Below are 16524 nucleotides of genomic sequence, written 5' to 3'. Positions count from 1 at the left end.
ACAGTGAGATACCACTCCACACTTACTGGGATGGCTACGATTTTAAACAGGGAGGAAAATAACAATTGTAGGAGAGAATTCAGAGAAATTGGACCTTCACACATTGCTGGTAGGAATGTAAAATGGTGCAAAGGCTGTGGAAAATAGTTTGGCAGTTCTTCAAAACATTAAATTTATACCGCATGACCCAGCAATTCTGCTCCTAGGTATATACCCAAAATAAGTGGAAACAGGGACTCAGATACTAGAATGCAAATGTTCATTATAATAAGCAAAAGATAGAAACAACCCAAGTGTCTCTCCATGGATGAAAGGATAAACAAATTGCGTTCTGTCTATACAATGGAATGTTATTCAACCTTGAAAGGAATGAAGTTCTGGGCCAGGTGCGATGGCTCACACCTGTAATCCCAGCACTATGGGAGGCCGAGGCAGGCGGATCACCTGAGGTCGGGAGTTCGAGACCAGCCTGACCAACATGGAGAAACCCCATCTCTACTAAAAATACAAAATTAGCCGGGCATGGTGGCGCATGCCTGTAATCTCAGCTACTCAGGAAGCTGAGGCAGGAGAATCACTTGAACCCGGGAGGTAGAGGTTGCAGTGAGCCAAGATCGCACCATTGCACTCCAGCCTGGGCAACAAGAGCAAAACTCCGTTTCAAATAAAAAAAAAAAAAAAAAAATGAAGTTCTGATACACACTACAACATGGATGAACCTTGAAAACATGCTTAGTGAAATAAGCTAGACAAAAAAAGGACAAATATTGTATGATTCCACCTATATGAAGTACTGAGAATAGGCAAATTCATAAAGATAGAACATGGATTAGAGGTTCTATCTAATCGATGGGGCAAGTAGGGTGAGGTAAGGAAAGGAAGGAAATTGGAAGTTATTGTTTAATGGATATCAAGTTTTTGTATAGACTCATGAAAGGATTTTTAAAACAGTGGTGATGGTTGCACAACACTGTAAATATAATTAATGCCACTGAAGTGTACACTTAAAAATAGTGAAAATTGTACACTCTGTTTATAACATTTTCATGCTATTCAGCAATGAATATAAAATATATTTTGTTATTAAGCATTAGTATAAAATTAAGCATATTTTAATTATATATATTTTACCACAATAAAAATTTAAAATTTACAAGAGTTAAAATTATATTTAGACTGGGTGCAGTGGCTCGTGCCATAATCCCAGCAGTTTGGGATGCCAAGGCAGAAGGATCTCTTGATGCCAAGACCAGCCTGGGCAACATAGTGAGACCCTGTCTCTACAAAAAATAAAAAAAAAATCTTTTTAATTTGTAAATTATACTTAAGAAATCTGGCAGCCCTTTCCTTTTCTGGACAAATGCATTGTTGAAATAGTAAAATGGAAATGGATTTTGTATCAAATTAAACTTTATGTCAATATTTTAAAACTTACAAAACAAGATTATTAGAAAGTGGTTAGACAGCTCTTCCATGCCTCCTCCTGAGGGTAAAGCCCTTTTCTGGTATAACAAGAAATAAAAGAGGGAAAATGGATAGATTCTGCTGTTCAAAAGAATGTAGAACTCAGAGTTAACAATTGAATTTGGTCCAATTGCATGGTTCACATCCGATGAAACAAAATTAGATAGCTTGTGCTTTGTCAACGCATGTTGACATTAACACCTAGAGTTGGTAAGTCTTTCCAAATATTATCAGAAACCCTTCTTCCCTTCTAATACTTGGATATGCAGTTGCTTCCTTAGGTGCTACCAGAGTTGTACAGGTAATGTGGGTCCTCGCCAGGATCCCCTCTAAGCTACTGCAAACGATGGCTCATGTGCAACCCCGGTTCTCTTCCAGAGCACAGGAAGCTTGGAAACATGACTGTGACGGTGAAGAAGACTGTCCCCTCTCCTGAGGCTGTGCAGATCCTCTACCAGCGGATGAGATATGAGTATGAGTTTTACCACTACGTCAAAGAGCAGTTCCACCTGCTGAAGCGCAAGTTTGGACTTAAGTCTCACGTCAGCAAGCACCCCCTGAGGCCACACTTCTTTATCCCAACTCCACTGGAAACCGAGGAGCCAATCGACGATGAAGAACAGGATGATGAAAAGTGGCTGGAAGATATTTATAAGAGGTGATGTGACTGTGTTGCCTCTATGGCTTTATCTCCCTTTTCCAGAAAGTTCTTTGTTTGGGGAAGTAAAATCCTTAAGGGACTAAATTAATGCTTGGGTGCATTAAAAAGAACAAAACATTCCCACATGTTGGGGTCATTGGGAGATGCCCGGTTTTGCGGGTTTTATTTGTTTAATTTTATTCTGTCTTGGCTCTTTGGGTCTTTCCCGGGTACACTAGATGGCTCCATCCCAAGGCATCTTGTCATAAAACAGCTTTCCCCCCACCCCATATCATGGGGAAAGGGGAGAAATATAGCCCCTAGCCTAATAACTTATCATTTGTAAAATGACTTATAAAAATATTACCTCAATGGTAGGAGACATCCAGACTTGTATATTTCAGTGGAAATACAAAACCACTTCAGAGACCAGGGTATCTCCTCTGGAAGGATCTAAGAGAAGGTAAGACAGATTAGAGGACATCAAAAGGGAGGATGGAGCCAGGTGCCATGGCTCGAGCCTATAATCTGAGGCTGAGGTGGGAGGATCACTTGAGCCCAGGAGTTTGAGGTTGCAGTGAGCTGTGATCACACCACTGCACTCCAGCCTGGGTGACAGAGTGAGACTCTGTCTCAATTAAAAAATTTTTTTTTAAAGGAGGAGGATCTCCATGGGTAAGTGGTTTCTACCCACATGGGTAGAGTTCTGCCTCTGGTCCTTCTCAGGGGGCACTTTCACCAACAGCAGTGTAATTATCTCTGAAAGAGCAAGTCAGCTTGTGCCACGTCCCCAACCAATCCACAGCCTGGAGTACCTTTCAAGGTCAAAGTGCATGGCCAGCTCCATTGAGACATTCCATTTCAAAGCACCATGCTGACAGATATCAAAGTAGTCTAGCAGGGAAAATAATTTGTTTGCTGTGTAAGGAAGAATGTAGACAAGACAGATAAATCTGAAGATCATGTGGCATCAGGGAAAGGGCATGGCTGTGTCTTTTGCACCCAATATGAAACATCTTCTCCCAACACTGCTTTAATGGAAGTTCTAGGAACCAATTTAGCTCAGGCATTTGACTCCTACAGCAGAAGTTCTGAGCCTGACCACAGATGACGTGTAATCTATCAAACACACCCCTGGCCAAGGTGGGTCCTATAGGACCTGGTACTATGTACTATTGTAACTTCTAGTCCCCTAAGAGGTACCTGTTTTCAGTAAAAAGGGGTCCTGGGTTCTGTGCAGGTGGCAGAGCTACCCGAGAACTACCTGAGTTCTGTGCAGGTAGAGTCCCATTTCTTATGGGACCTGTGTGCTCCTGAGAACTCTTACTTGAGACATCAAAAAGAGAAGCAGCAAGAGCTTCTGGAACAGAGACTGCTTGGCCAGCTTTGTAAGTAAGTGGCTGCCTCCAGTGTGATGTGAGTAGATGTTGGGCAGTCTCACTGTCCTAAGGTATGTCTTCTTTCCACCTCCCACTGCCCCTCCCCTGCCACCTATCGATGCCTTGGTTCAGTCATTAGAAATCTGTTGCTTTGAGTTCTGAAATAATTTCACCTTAAAAAATGCTGAAAATACACATTCTCCTGGGGAGACGATAAACAGCTAGCTGAGAAGCCGAGGTTCAGTGGTGGCAGCAGGAAGGATACTTGCAACAAATTTTGTCTATTTCGTATTTGTCCCCTAGAGCCAGCCCTAGCAAATGTGTGAGTTGGGAGTAGTTAATAGTAAATAAGACTCTGACTTTACACAAGCTACACATTTTCTACTTTTCATAAACCACCAAGTCTCTCTAGAATTTTTTCTGCCTTCACTAAAATTGGACTGTAGCCAAGATATAAAGCAAGTCATTTGGAACCTGCCTAGTGAGCACTGAAGCTACTTTATCATGAGATGTGTGTTAAGAAGGTTCCAGCCCACAGGAGTCCAAGGAAGGCGGGGACCGCAGACGCACAGAGTCCAGCACTTGGCCACTCATGGGCCTTCTTTCTGCCTCAGAGGATGGGGGCAGAGAAGCGATTAAGGGAAATGTTCTTAGAGGAGGAAATATCCTTTGTCCTGTTCAGAGAGACCAGGGCCCTACCATTAAGCATACTTTCAAAAGCAACCTGGAGAACAGCTATCATATTCAAAACCAGTACAAGAACTGCTGCCTGGTACCCTGTGAGTCATTTCTATGAAATTCCATATAAAGAACGACGATTAGTTTACACACTGTGCAACCTCGCAATCTGAAAATAAAGTTGAGTTGGCTGTGTTTTCTCTGCTCTTGTCAGAACGTTGGGACAATTGGTCGTTCAAAAACATTCATCCTCTTACTGCAAGTTTATCTGGGTACTTTTACCTGTGTGTTCAAAGGCATTTATTTTCAGCAGTGATCATTATAACTTCACAACAAAAGATGCTGACGGATTTACTTACAGGACAAAATGTTATTTTGTCCCAGCCAACACCCTCTAGGTCCTAAAAGTCAAGGTACTTCAGTTTATTTGGCAAACATGACAACATTTTTTTTGGCCCTGGGCCCAACAGTTTGTACTTCATGAAACATATTGTACATTTTACATAGTTTAATTTAAAAAAATACCTTTTAAGCTAGTTGATCTTTGACTGTCTTATTTATTATAACCTTTCAGCACATTCCAAGGTTTTAGTTACTCAGGAAGGAGTTAATTAAAATGATTTTATTTTGGTCTGATGGATGTTTTTTAAAAGGAAAATTATTATTATGAACTTTCAGCCTACTTTCTTGAGTGCCGTAAAAGTGCTTGTAAATCTTTTTTTTTTTTTTAAAAAAAAAAAAGAAAAAAATGGTGTTTGACATTGATGGAAATTCAAAAATATATATGGAACTGAAACATTAACTTAGCTAAAATAAAAGCAATCTGTGTTTGAGATGAAGCGTTCCTTAACTTATTCATCACCCATATAAATAAATAAATATAAATAAGTTGACATATTTTTTCCATCCTGTTGACAGCTGGAAATAAAAGTGCCTGCAGTTCCTCCCCTCAGCCTTCTTAATTAGCCAAGCTTTTTTCCTCAAGATGGGATTTTGAAAAGCTGTATTTTAAAAAGTGTATCAATTTTCATTCTTGTAATTATATGACAGCAAAAAAAAGGGGGCTGATAAAATGAACTAGTCATTTACTCATGTTGTTGCATATTTTAAAAACTAAACAGCTGATTTTATCAGTATTTCCACAGTTGGTTTCGTGTCGGGGTGCTACATCTGAATCATTTGTCTCTATGCATCTATGGGGCATGTCTACCGTCAGGTAGGAAAGGAAGGATGTGCCCCAATTCTCAGTGTCTACGGTGATCTGTTTCTCAGGCATGTAGCACCTCAAAACCTGGACCACTCTAAGCTCTCAAGTGAGCAGTCTTGATCCTGAAACACCCTTCTTGGGAAATTTCACTGCTGTGGTCAAATGGAGCTTACAAAGAGAAACAAACTGTGTTTCCTGCGTATCTGATGCTACATTCCAATTATATGTGACTATTATATAAAAGAATCAGAATGCTGATACTAGGAAAGAAAAATCCACTTTGGTAATGGCATGCTTTATTTCACGTAAGAATATGAGAATCCTAAACAGCAGGTGGTAAGTGGTGACCTTTCTTCATCATTTTGTTTGTCCTTCTGTAACTCAATCAAATGGTGTTTGACTCAATGAACTTTAGAGCCAAAAGTACTAAACAAAAACTGGACCGTGCCATATCTGGAGTTGCTTGTGTGGTCTGAAGTTCTTTATACATGTGCCATCACCTGCGGGTTTATCCAATGAGCTATTTGGCCTTAAATAAATTTTATAGATAATGACAGTATTTCTTAAAAGGCAGGATGACAGCCGAGCGCGGTGGCTTGTGCCTGTAATCCCAGCACTTTGGGAGGCCGAGGCCTGCGGATCACGAGGTCCAGAGATTGAGACCGTCCTGGCTAACATAGTGAAACCCCGTCTCTACTAAAAATACAAAAAATTAGCGAGACTCCGTCAAAAAAAAAAAATCCAGCTATTAAGAAAAATAGCCCTCTGGAGAACAGAGCCCTCAGAAATGATGCCACATATCTACAACTATCTGATCTTTGACAAACCTGACAAAAACAAGAAATGGGGAAAGGATTCCCTATTTAATAAATGGTGCTGGGAAAACTGGCTAGCCATAGGTAGAAAGCTGAAACTGGATCCCTTCCTTACACCTTATACAAAAATTAATTCAAGATGGATTAAAGAAGACTTAAATGTTAGACCTAAAACCATTAAAATCCTACAAGAAAACCTAGGCAATACCATTCAGGACATAGGCATGGGCAAGGACTTCATGTCTAAAACACCAAAAGCAATGGCAACAAAAGCCAAAATTGACAAATGGGATCTAATTAAACTAAAGAGCTTCTGCACAGCAAAATAAATTACCATCAGAGTGAACAGGCAACCTACAGAATGGGAGAAAATTTTTGCAACCTACTCATCTGACAAAGGGCTAATATCCAGAATCTACAATGAACTCAAACAAATTTACAAGAAAAAAACAACCCCATCAAAAAGTGGGCAAAGGACATGAACAGACACTTCTCAAAAGAAGACATTTATGCAGCCAAAAAACACATGAAGAAATGCTCATCATCACTGGCCATCAGAGAAATGCAAATCAAAACCACAGTGAGATACCATCTCACACCAGTTAGAATGGCCATCATTAAAAAGTCAGGAAACAACAGGTGCTGGAGAGGATGTGGAGAAATAGGAACACTTTTACACTGTTGGTGGGACTGTAAACTAGTTCAACCATTGTGGAAGTCAGTGTGGCGATTCCTCAGGGATCTAGAACTACATCCCATTACTGGTATGTACCCAAAGGACTATAAACACCTGTTATAAAACACATCCCACATATGTTTATTATCACTATTCACAAACAAAATTGGAACAACCAAATGTCCAAAAGATAGACTGGATTAAAAAATGTGGCACATATACACCATGGAAACTATCACCATAAAAAAGATGATTCATGTCCTTTGTAGGACATGGATGAAATGGAAACATCATTCTCATAAATATCACTGCATGTTCTTACTCATAGGTGGGAATTGAACAATGAGAGCTCATGGACACAGGAAGGGGAACATCACACTCTGGGGACTGTTGTGTGGTGGGGGGAGGGGGGAGGGACAGCATTAGGAGATATACCTAATGTAAATGACGAGTTAATGGGTGCAGGAAATCAACATGGCACATGGATACATATGTAACAAACCTGCACATTGTGCACATGTACCCTAAAACCTAAAGTATAATAAAAAAAAAAAAAAGAAAAATAGCCCTCTGGGTCAAAATTGTGAAATCCGCTTCAAGTAAAGATAAAGAGGAGTTATTTTACTAACACAGCTTATTTCACATCAGATGATAAAGAAACCTGTAAAAAATAAACATAATGTTTTAAATATGCTGCTACAGAAAAGTCTTTTTTAGGCTAAAACCAAAAATCCAAGTCTGTTAAGAAGAAAAACACACAGAACTTCTTTCACAATCCAGCACATTCATTGTGATATCATGTGGTGTTAGTCGGCTAGGCCTACCGTAACAGAGTGCTACGGACTGGTTGCCTTAAACAACAGAAATGTATTGTCCCATAGTTCTGGAGGCTGGAAGTCCAAGATTGAAGTGCTGGCAGGGTTGGTTCCTCCTGAGGCCTCTCTCCTGGGCTTGCAGAGGGCACCTTATCCCTGTGTCCTCCCGTGTCCTTCCCCCGTGCCTGTCTGTGTTTTGATCTCTTCTTCTAAGGACCGCAATCATATTGGATTAGGGCTCACTCTAATGACCTCATTTTAACTTAATGACTTCGTTTAAGACCCTAATATGGTTTGGCTGTGCCCCCACCCAAATCTCATATTGAATTGTAGTTCCCATAATCCCCATATGTGAAAGGGACCCGGTGAAGGATAATTGAATCATGGGGGTGGTTACCTGCATGCTGTTGTTCTCGTGATAGTGAGTTCTCATGAGATCTGATGGTTTTATAAGGGGCTTTTCCCCTTTGGCTGGGCACTTCTCCTTGCTGCTGCCACCATGTGAAGAAGGATGTGTTTGCTTCCCCTTCTGCCGTGATTGTAAGTTTCCTGAGGCCTCTCCAACCGTGCTGAACAGTGAGTCAATTAAGCCTCTTTCCTTTATTAATTACCCAGTCTTGGGTATGTCTTTATTAGCAGTGTGAAAACAGACTAATAGAGATCCTATTTCCAAAAACGGTCACATTCTGAGATACTTGGTTAAGACTTTAATATATGAATTTGTGGGGGACACACAATTCAGCCCATAACACCCAGACTATAGCAGAAAAGGTAGGGCAGAGGAACCGAATTTCTACTAGGAGAGAAGCAAGCCTCAAAATACAGACTCCTGTAGTTGCATTGGGGCTCTGGAGCAGTGATCTGGTCCATTCCCTCATTTTACAGACAAGGAAAACCAAGGTCCAAAGAGGAGACACAAATATGTCCCATGCTAACTTTGCCCATTGAGGGTTCCCTTAACTTTTGAGCAGCTACCAAATTAAAACTTTAAAAAGATGATACAGCCAAAGCCCATCTACAGACCTAGGATCAAGAATGAAAGTGATGAGGCACTTTCAGCCACACCCACTGCCACCTGCCACACTGGAGCAACCTCACCATAGGGCTCTCCTGGGAGCCGGGGCTTTGCAACTCGCCTTTCCACAGAGGGAGGGGAGGCCCTATTGGTTTTCAGTCACTTAAGTAAGTCCTCAGAGACAAATCCCAAATAAATATTTTATTTTTGATTTTTCTGTCTGCTCAAAAGACACAGAGGTTCTTGTTCCTTGGTAAACAGACTTGGAGCATGTTTGCCCATCTCAGATTACAGAGTTTTATTTCTCTTAAAGGCAAAATGAAGATTCTTGTCCTACTTCCTGTAACAAGTTTCAGATGGACCCATCTCCAAAAATATAGTCAAAATGCAGTTCATGAAACTAGTGGAAGTCAAATACAGACATGTCCCAGGAAAGCAGAACCAGAGGAGAAGCAGACCCCGGGCACTCACAGGACTGTTTGACTCACTGGAGAATTCCCTTCTGCCAGGGCAGGCTTGGCTCACTGCTGTGAGCACTGCAGATTCCCAAGGAGCACCCAGGCCCACAGATGTTCATGGGTCACAGAATTGTGAACTGACCACTTGTGCATTTTGGATTTCAACTTGTAAACATGGGGATTCCCTTTTTACAAAAAGAAAAAGGAGAGGATGAAAAATCACCATGCAAAGGAAAATTGTGAGCTAAGTTTTTCCTTTTGGAATCTTGGCATGCGCATTTAGCTATCTTCAATCTGGCTTTCTCCAGACGCCGTGTGCTTTGAGCAGGCGTGGAGCAGTCTGCCCTGCGCCGCTCTGCCAGAACATTCAGACTTGACCTGTCACAGGCCTCTTATTCCAGTCATGAGCAGACACGGCCCAGGAGATGGGCCCTGCCAGACACAGCAGGCTGCCTTCGAGGTGCAACCAGAGAGGTGGTAAAAACCTGGGAGGAAAGCATTTGACTGACTAGGCTGGGGGCTGCCCACCAGTCAAGTCCCCGAGTTCAAGTCCCAGCTGTTCTGTTTCACTAGGCATCAGTGTAAATCACTTGACCTCCATCTGTCTGAAATCGACTCAGTTGGAAAACATTAGAAAGAAAATAGAACATCTACTGAAAACCAAGAGCTGCTTCTGGGATGAACCATTTCCCACCCTTGACCCCTAAATGCTAAAAGACTGAGAGCCATAACCCTTCCTAAGCTGATGAAAGGTTTGTTCTCACCACAAAACACTGTATCCCCAGCAAGAGGGCATAGAATTACATATAATCATTCCAGGTTGCCTGAAGCCCCCACTCCTTCATGTCTGCAAGTGGCGTTGCCCAACATGCTATGAGTCCATGGACAGCAGCGTTTCTGAAGTGTGAATTGAGCTGCCAGGAGTAGGTACATCCTCCTGGGCATGAGATAGAGCAAATGCAGCAAGGACCTGTCCTGAAGAAGCATCGGTCCCTTCCTCCTGGCCTGGTTTCCGCTCTTCTGTTTACTGTGCCATTATCCAAGATGAACCAGTCTGTGGAATTCCACTTTTCTCAAGCATTCTTTGGGACAAGTTTGTCTAGCTGCAAGTTACAAGATTCATCTCTAATTCACAGTTTGTACTAAATACAGGCTTCCTCTAACTTCTTTAAACTGTGTGTATCTGTGATCCCATGACTAATAGTAATAATGAGCCTAAAACATCCATGTGAATTAGTACAGGTTGTGCACAAAGAAAAGTGTTAGTAAAAATTGGAAACCCGGCAGGACGGGGGTACCAACTTGGAGGGTCATTTCTCATTCTCAGAAGTAGCGTTACTGCTGTGATGTGGGAGAAATCTGGCAATGATTTTGTGGTCTGGTGATGTTTCCAGCATGGTTGATTCTTCTTACCCCCATAGGACTGCCATGTTGAAACTTTAATGTGTTGTATTACTAATCTTTCAAATGCAGAAGAGAGTTACAACACTGACCACAAACTTCCTTCTAGTCACCTTAAGTTTTGCGCATATCAAATTTACTATTTTCTTTTTCTCCTTTTGGCACACTTTCCTATGTGGTGTCCATCTTTGGAAACTAGTGAAATTCTAGTCAATGTGTATTCTCAAAGGATAGTTCATGAACCAAGTGTGTGAGATAGACATGAAAAAAAATCATTGTGTTAAATAATTTTGGAAGTGCTGCAGTTCATAGTGTGGTGTTACACAGTATGGTAGTATATTCAGAGTATACTAAGGACTCATGCATACTGAAGCATTTTTAAAAATTAATTTATCTTTGTTGAATTTCAAATTTCTCAGAAGTATTTGCCATGAAACCCTTATTTGCATAAGTCCCATTGATATCCTGTGGAACTCGTGTTCTGGAGACTACACTTTGAGAAACAATGCTTTAATGCAAATTATTGGATTACATTTTTCCTCATTGGAAGAGTTGCTTTCCTTTTGCTGTGGTTCAATTTTGGTCCATGCATCCTGCTTGAAGAAAATATATTTGCATCAGATGACAAACGTTGATAAAAAGAAGATGGGGACAAATAACATTTTTAGAAAATAACAAGGAATCATCTTTCAGTTTTGCTTATTCTCCTAATTACATTCCTCTATCTCAGGAAAAAGTAGAAACTCTTTTCAAGGTAAAAATTTTTTATACTTTTTAATATTTGGGTACCTTGAATTAATTCATGACTCCCATGAGGATCAGTGCTTAAATCCAACCGAATAAAGGACATCTGTCCCCCTTTCTTCCTTGGGCTACAGTTGCTTGTGCAGCGGAAAGGAAAGCTATGGTGAAACAGAAATCACAGGTGTTTCAAGTAAGGTTTGTGACGGGGATGATGAGATTGCTCAGCTCTGGAGCTCTCAGCTACTACACACTGGGGCACCTGTGTTGTTCAGTGCACTAGGGGGCGCCGTATCCATAACAATTTATTCAAGAAATCACAAGTTCTTTCCAAACCTCCTTTCTCTCCCTGGCTTGCTCATTTTCCTTTATTGCTTTAAAGCAGTATGGCCCAGAAGAAACTCACGATTGGTGTATTTACCTGGTACATTTGCCAGTGTACATACACACTGTTGATCAATAAGTTATTATCTTTCCCAGGTCTTTTGGCCCGATTTAAGTTTTGTTGCTATTATTTTTAGATTACCATTGTATTTTTAAAATCAGTCTTTATCAGATCATCTTTCCTGAGTTTGTTGTATGACTAAAACATGATCACAACTCTGGTTCAGTAATTAAGAGGTGACCCATGTGATGACTGTCCCAGATAACCATCAGGCAATACCGTAATTGCCACAATAAAGATAAGTAGAAAGTGTGTTTAATGCAAAAAACAAGGGAATAGGAAGATGTCAAGAAAGAGGTATTGCCCTGTTATCAAGGCAGGCCACACTAGAAAACGATTCAGGTAACTCTCAGTTTAAATTATTTTTATCTACAAAAATTTATTGGCACACATAGGGGCTACGTGGGAGGTCAGTAAAAACCTCAGTAAGGAGAAGACCTCATGTGGGATTTGAGCTAGAACAGTGGAATTTGCAGATAATAGCAAGGCAGATCATAAGCAGAAATATCACTCTGCCCTTGCAGCAGATTTGCAAGAAAGAGGCACTGTCATCCCTATTTGTTTAACAGGAAACAAAGGCTCCAAGAAGTTAAATAATGAGCCCACGACAGCACAGTAAGGAGCAAGACCAGGATGCACACTCAAATGTAACATGCTCTTGCTTTTTTTTATTGCTTGTAGGAGGCAAGATAAGATTAAGCCAGATTGCTAAAAATTTTGGAAGAAATTTTTATTTACTATAAGGGCAATGAGGAAGCCTTGGGCATTTCAGAACACAAAACTGACATGAAGAAATCATTTTCCTTCTTCTAAATTAATTAGCACCCTGTGTATCTCGCCCACCCCTGCCTACTTCTTTGCAGATCTCTATTCTCTGTATAGATAGTTATATGGATTAGGAAACTAAGGCTCAAAGAGGCAAATTGATTTTCAAGAGGTCACATAGTGGGTATAGTTGATTCTAGAACCTTCTGGCTGCTTATCTAGCACTCTTTGTCTACATTATGCTGCCATAGCCAATGTTTAGAAAATCATTTTCATCATTCATTGAATATGTTTATCACATAATAACTTCAGGGTTCCTCGGTGAGCAGCATTTGGACTCTTGGTCTGAGAGTTTGATCAAACATAATAGAGACAACTACTGTTCATTTGGGGCAGTTTTTAAGGCTCTAATTCCAGACACAAACCTGAAATGAGAAGACCCTACCAAACTAAAACCTGTGTTTTACCTGATTTGATCTTTACTACATTCTACCTACGCCTTTTTGCACAAATCTGAATTTCAAGGATGTAAAGAGAAAAAAGGGCAGTGTGGTTAGATTTAGACATAAACCTCGTTGAGTAGAAATAAAAAATGTCCGCTTTTCCCACTCCTAGTAAATCACTATCCAACTCCTGGGTGCAGGATATCGAGTGGGGAAGGGGAGGAGTGGGGCAGAAGGAAAAGAAGTCAGGAATCCAGGCTTCCCGGTCTCTCCACCACTTACCTCCCTTCCCCCAAAGACTCCTCTTCATTTCATCTCTGGATTTCCAGGTACTTAACCCCTGTGATGGTCAGGTGAGATAGGAGAGGTTCCTGTTTCAGTTATAACTTGCACTGGGGCTGTTGTCAGCAAATCCAGGCCTCTAGCTATTTTCCAGACTGGTCAGAACACTAACCTGAAACCCAGAAGTAACTGCCAGGGCAGAGGTAAGTCACTGGTGGCTTCTGCCTCTACATAGAGCCTTGGATCCCCCAAACACTCTTAGATCCTGGGAGCCAATGTTTGCCTTTTCTATCTGCCCTCTTTTCTTGGCTTCTCCTTTCTTTCTTTCTTTTTAAAATAGCATAAATGAAAAATACAATTCAAAATTAAAATGAGTTTATTACTTCAAATATATCTTTGTGCTCCAGTGAATTGACAGGATTTACTTATGCTGTCAAAGTAAATCAAATGAATTTGATTTTGGGGGTGGAGATGAACTTTAAACATACGCAAAATGAAAGAAATCACAAAGAAAAAAATACTAGAATGTCTGAGTTTCAGATAAAAAAGAACTCAGTTAAAAAGCAAACAAATGAGGGGAAACATTTGTAGCAGACATGGCAGATAAAAGATTGAAACTGCCAATCTTAAGGGACTTACATAAATCAATAAAAAGAATAAAATGTGCAAATGGCATACTCATTCTCGGACCTTAGCTATTTCAAAAGCTGAGAAACAGGAAAAGTGTTCATCCTCATTAGTAATCAAAGAAGTTTGAACAGAAGCAATGTGGCATCACTGGAGATGCTTTGGGGCAAACATATTTAGGTATGTGAATGCCTGAGATGAGGAGAGAGGATCGTGAAGTACTCACCCTTGCTCTGCTGATGGGAGTAAAATTGGTACATTTCTGAAAAGTAATTTGGTAATTCAGATAAAAACCTACAATAAACACTGAGATTCTATTTTGAAAGCCCTACCCCAAATACTTATTTCGTAGCTATAGCATCAAATCCAAAAATCTAGAATCATCTAAAGATATTAGTCATGTAAGATCAAATTACTCAGTCTTAGTCTAAAATGCTGTAATAACAATATCTCTCAACCTTCAAGAAACGTGAACATAGCTTTTAACTTGAATTAGAATATGTAGGTTACAGTACATTGCTTAAAGAAAAAAACTTAATCTAAATTTAGTCTAAATGAGACTAAAAAAATTTAATCTCATTATCTTATAGTCACTCTAGATGTAAACCTCAAAACTCTTTCCTTCTGATTGTGCCACCATAACCAGCCTCCAAAGGTGGAAATGATTTCATCATCACCAGCTTAGCACACTATCCTGGGCAGGCCATTTCTAAGCCCAGTAGGAACATACATTTGCCAAAGGCAGATATAATTTTCCACACTTTCATAGTGGATACAGGTAGGACCAGATTTGAAGTTGGAGCTTTTTGCTTAGGTGGGTTATATTTTAATTAAGAAGGTCATTATGAAATTCCACTAGGTCAAATGTTTCTAGAATATTGTCCCAGTATCTCTTGCTAATTTCATTATAGTTAAACATTTGTTGAAATAGAATTGGCTTTGAAGAGCACCAACCCATGTGACAGTAATTATTCTTGTAGAGACTCTCTACAGATTGGCTGAGATTTTCTCTTTAGCAGAGCTCAGATATCTTCAGTTTGCCAAGTTAATGCAGAGATTCTTTTCTAGCTCATTAAGTTAGAAAAGATAGTTCTTTTTTATACCCATGTAAATGTGTTATCTGAAGCATCACATTCATAAATGAGAGAATAGACTTGTAATTTAAATGGTCATAACCTAGGGTTTAAACAATCCCCTATTGTCTGTTTCTGCATAGAGCCAAGAAGACAAGTTTTGCCTCCTTAACAAACAAGATGATTTCAGGATCTGAACCAAAATTTTCAATTTGTCTGTTTTTTTGTGGGTTTTTTTCCCTCCCTCTGTCCTGCACAGGGCCAGGCACACAAAGCCAATCACTTTTTGTGTCAAGTAATATTGGTGATTTTCTGTACTCCACAATTGGGGTTATGAATATAATCCAAGTTATATTATATGACTACTTATACTTTTGTTAATTGTATGTACTTGTTGGTTTCGGGTGCCAGAAATAATCCAACTCTAACAAGTTCAGACAAAAAGAAAATCTATTGGAAGAGCAGAAGGGTATCTATAAAATCAGAAAAAGAATTGAAAAAGCAAAATGCAAGCAGGACAAGGGTGCAATCGGGCTCAAGGGCAACTGGAACCAGGGACTGAAATGCTATCTGGTGTTTCTCTCTCTCTCTCCCACCCTCCGCTCTTTTTCTCTTTTCCAGACCAGCAGAAAATGTGCCCCCTTTCCCTCACCAAAAAATAAAAAGCTTACAAACCTCACTCTAAGAGCTTCTGTCACCACAGAGGAGCTGGCTTCTTGCTAGTTATGGTTCAGAAAAATCTTGGGGAAAGACAATGATTGGTTTAGCTAGTCAGGGCCCCCCATCCTTGAACCAATCAGAAGGCCAGGAGGAGTGTTCCCATGGTATAAATCATTAGATCTCAGAGACTGGTAAATACAGTAGTCCTCGTGGATAAGGAAGATGTGTTCCAAAACCCCCAGTCGATGCCTGGACCCAAGAATAGTACCAAACCCTATATATGCTATGTGTTTTTCTATACATAGGTACCTATGAAAAAAGTTTAATTTTTATTAATAAATTAGGCGCTATAAGAGATTAACATTAACTCATAATAAAATAGAACACTTATAACAAAATACTGTAATAAAAGTAAGTGAATGTGCTTCCCCCTCCCCCAACTCACCACCACCCACCCCCAGGCCAAATAACTTAATATTTTTGGACCAAGGTTAACTGAGGGTAACTTAAACTGCAATAAGTGAAACAGAGAGTACGAGAGACTACTTTACTGTGAATAGAGCCGCCACCCAAAAGAGGGTCCACTACAGGGTCTTTTTAGATTTGCTGTCTGTCACCCAGGCTGGAGTGCAGTGGCACCATCCTGGCTCACTGCAACCTCTGCCTCCCGGGTTCAAGCGATTCTCCTGCCTCAGCCTCCTGAGTAGCTGGGATTACAGGCACACACCACCATGCCCAGCTAATTTTTGTATTTTAAGTAGAGATGGAGTTTCACCATGTTGGCCAGGCTGATCTCGAACTCCTGACCTCATGATCTGCCCACCTCGGCCTCCCAAAATGCTGGGATTACAGGCATGAGCCACCACGCCCAGCCTAGATTTGCTTTTGAAAGCTCTGCCCAGTATTTCTATAACCTGTCACAAGGCACAGCGACTCTTGT

General features: G+C 40.5%; 1 protein-coding gene across 7 annotated transcripts in view; it reads left to right on the top strand.

Annotated features, from left to right (window-relative positions):
- Window positions 1–16524, top strand: part of LOC116463095 (uronyl 2-sulfotransferase) — a 423370-nt gene that overhangs the window by 329279 nt on the left and 77567 nt on the right. For 5 of the 7 annotated variants that reach the window (XR_004246562.2, XR_004246558.2, XR_004246561.2 and 2 more), the window contains exon 8: window positions 1843–2122. Coding sequence is in view for 2 of the 7 variants with exons in the window: in XM_032146061.1 (XP_032001952.1) it covers window positions 1843–2122; window positions 3345–3372 (308 nt within the window). In the remaining 5 variants the exon portion in view is untranslated. Of the gene's footprint in view, window positions 1–1842; window positions 4995–16524 lie in introns of those variants that run through there. The other 2 variants (XM_032146061.1, XM_032146063.1) reach the window with 2 other exon arrangements.

Source organism: Hylobates moloch, unplaced genomic scaffold (genome assembly GCF_009828535.3).
Source record: "Hylobates moloch isolate HMO894 unplaced genomic scaffold, HMol_V3 SCAFFOLD_27, whole genome shotgun sequence".
NCBI lineage: Eukaryota > Metazoa > Chordata > Mammalia > Primates > Hylobatidae > Hylobates > Hylobates moloch.
Note: the sequence above shows the minus strand (reverse complement) of the source record. Positions and strands in the feature narration are given on the sequence as shown.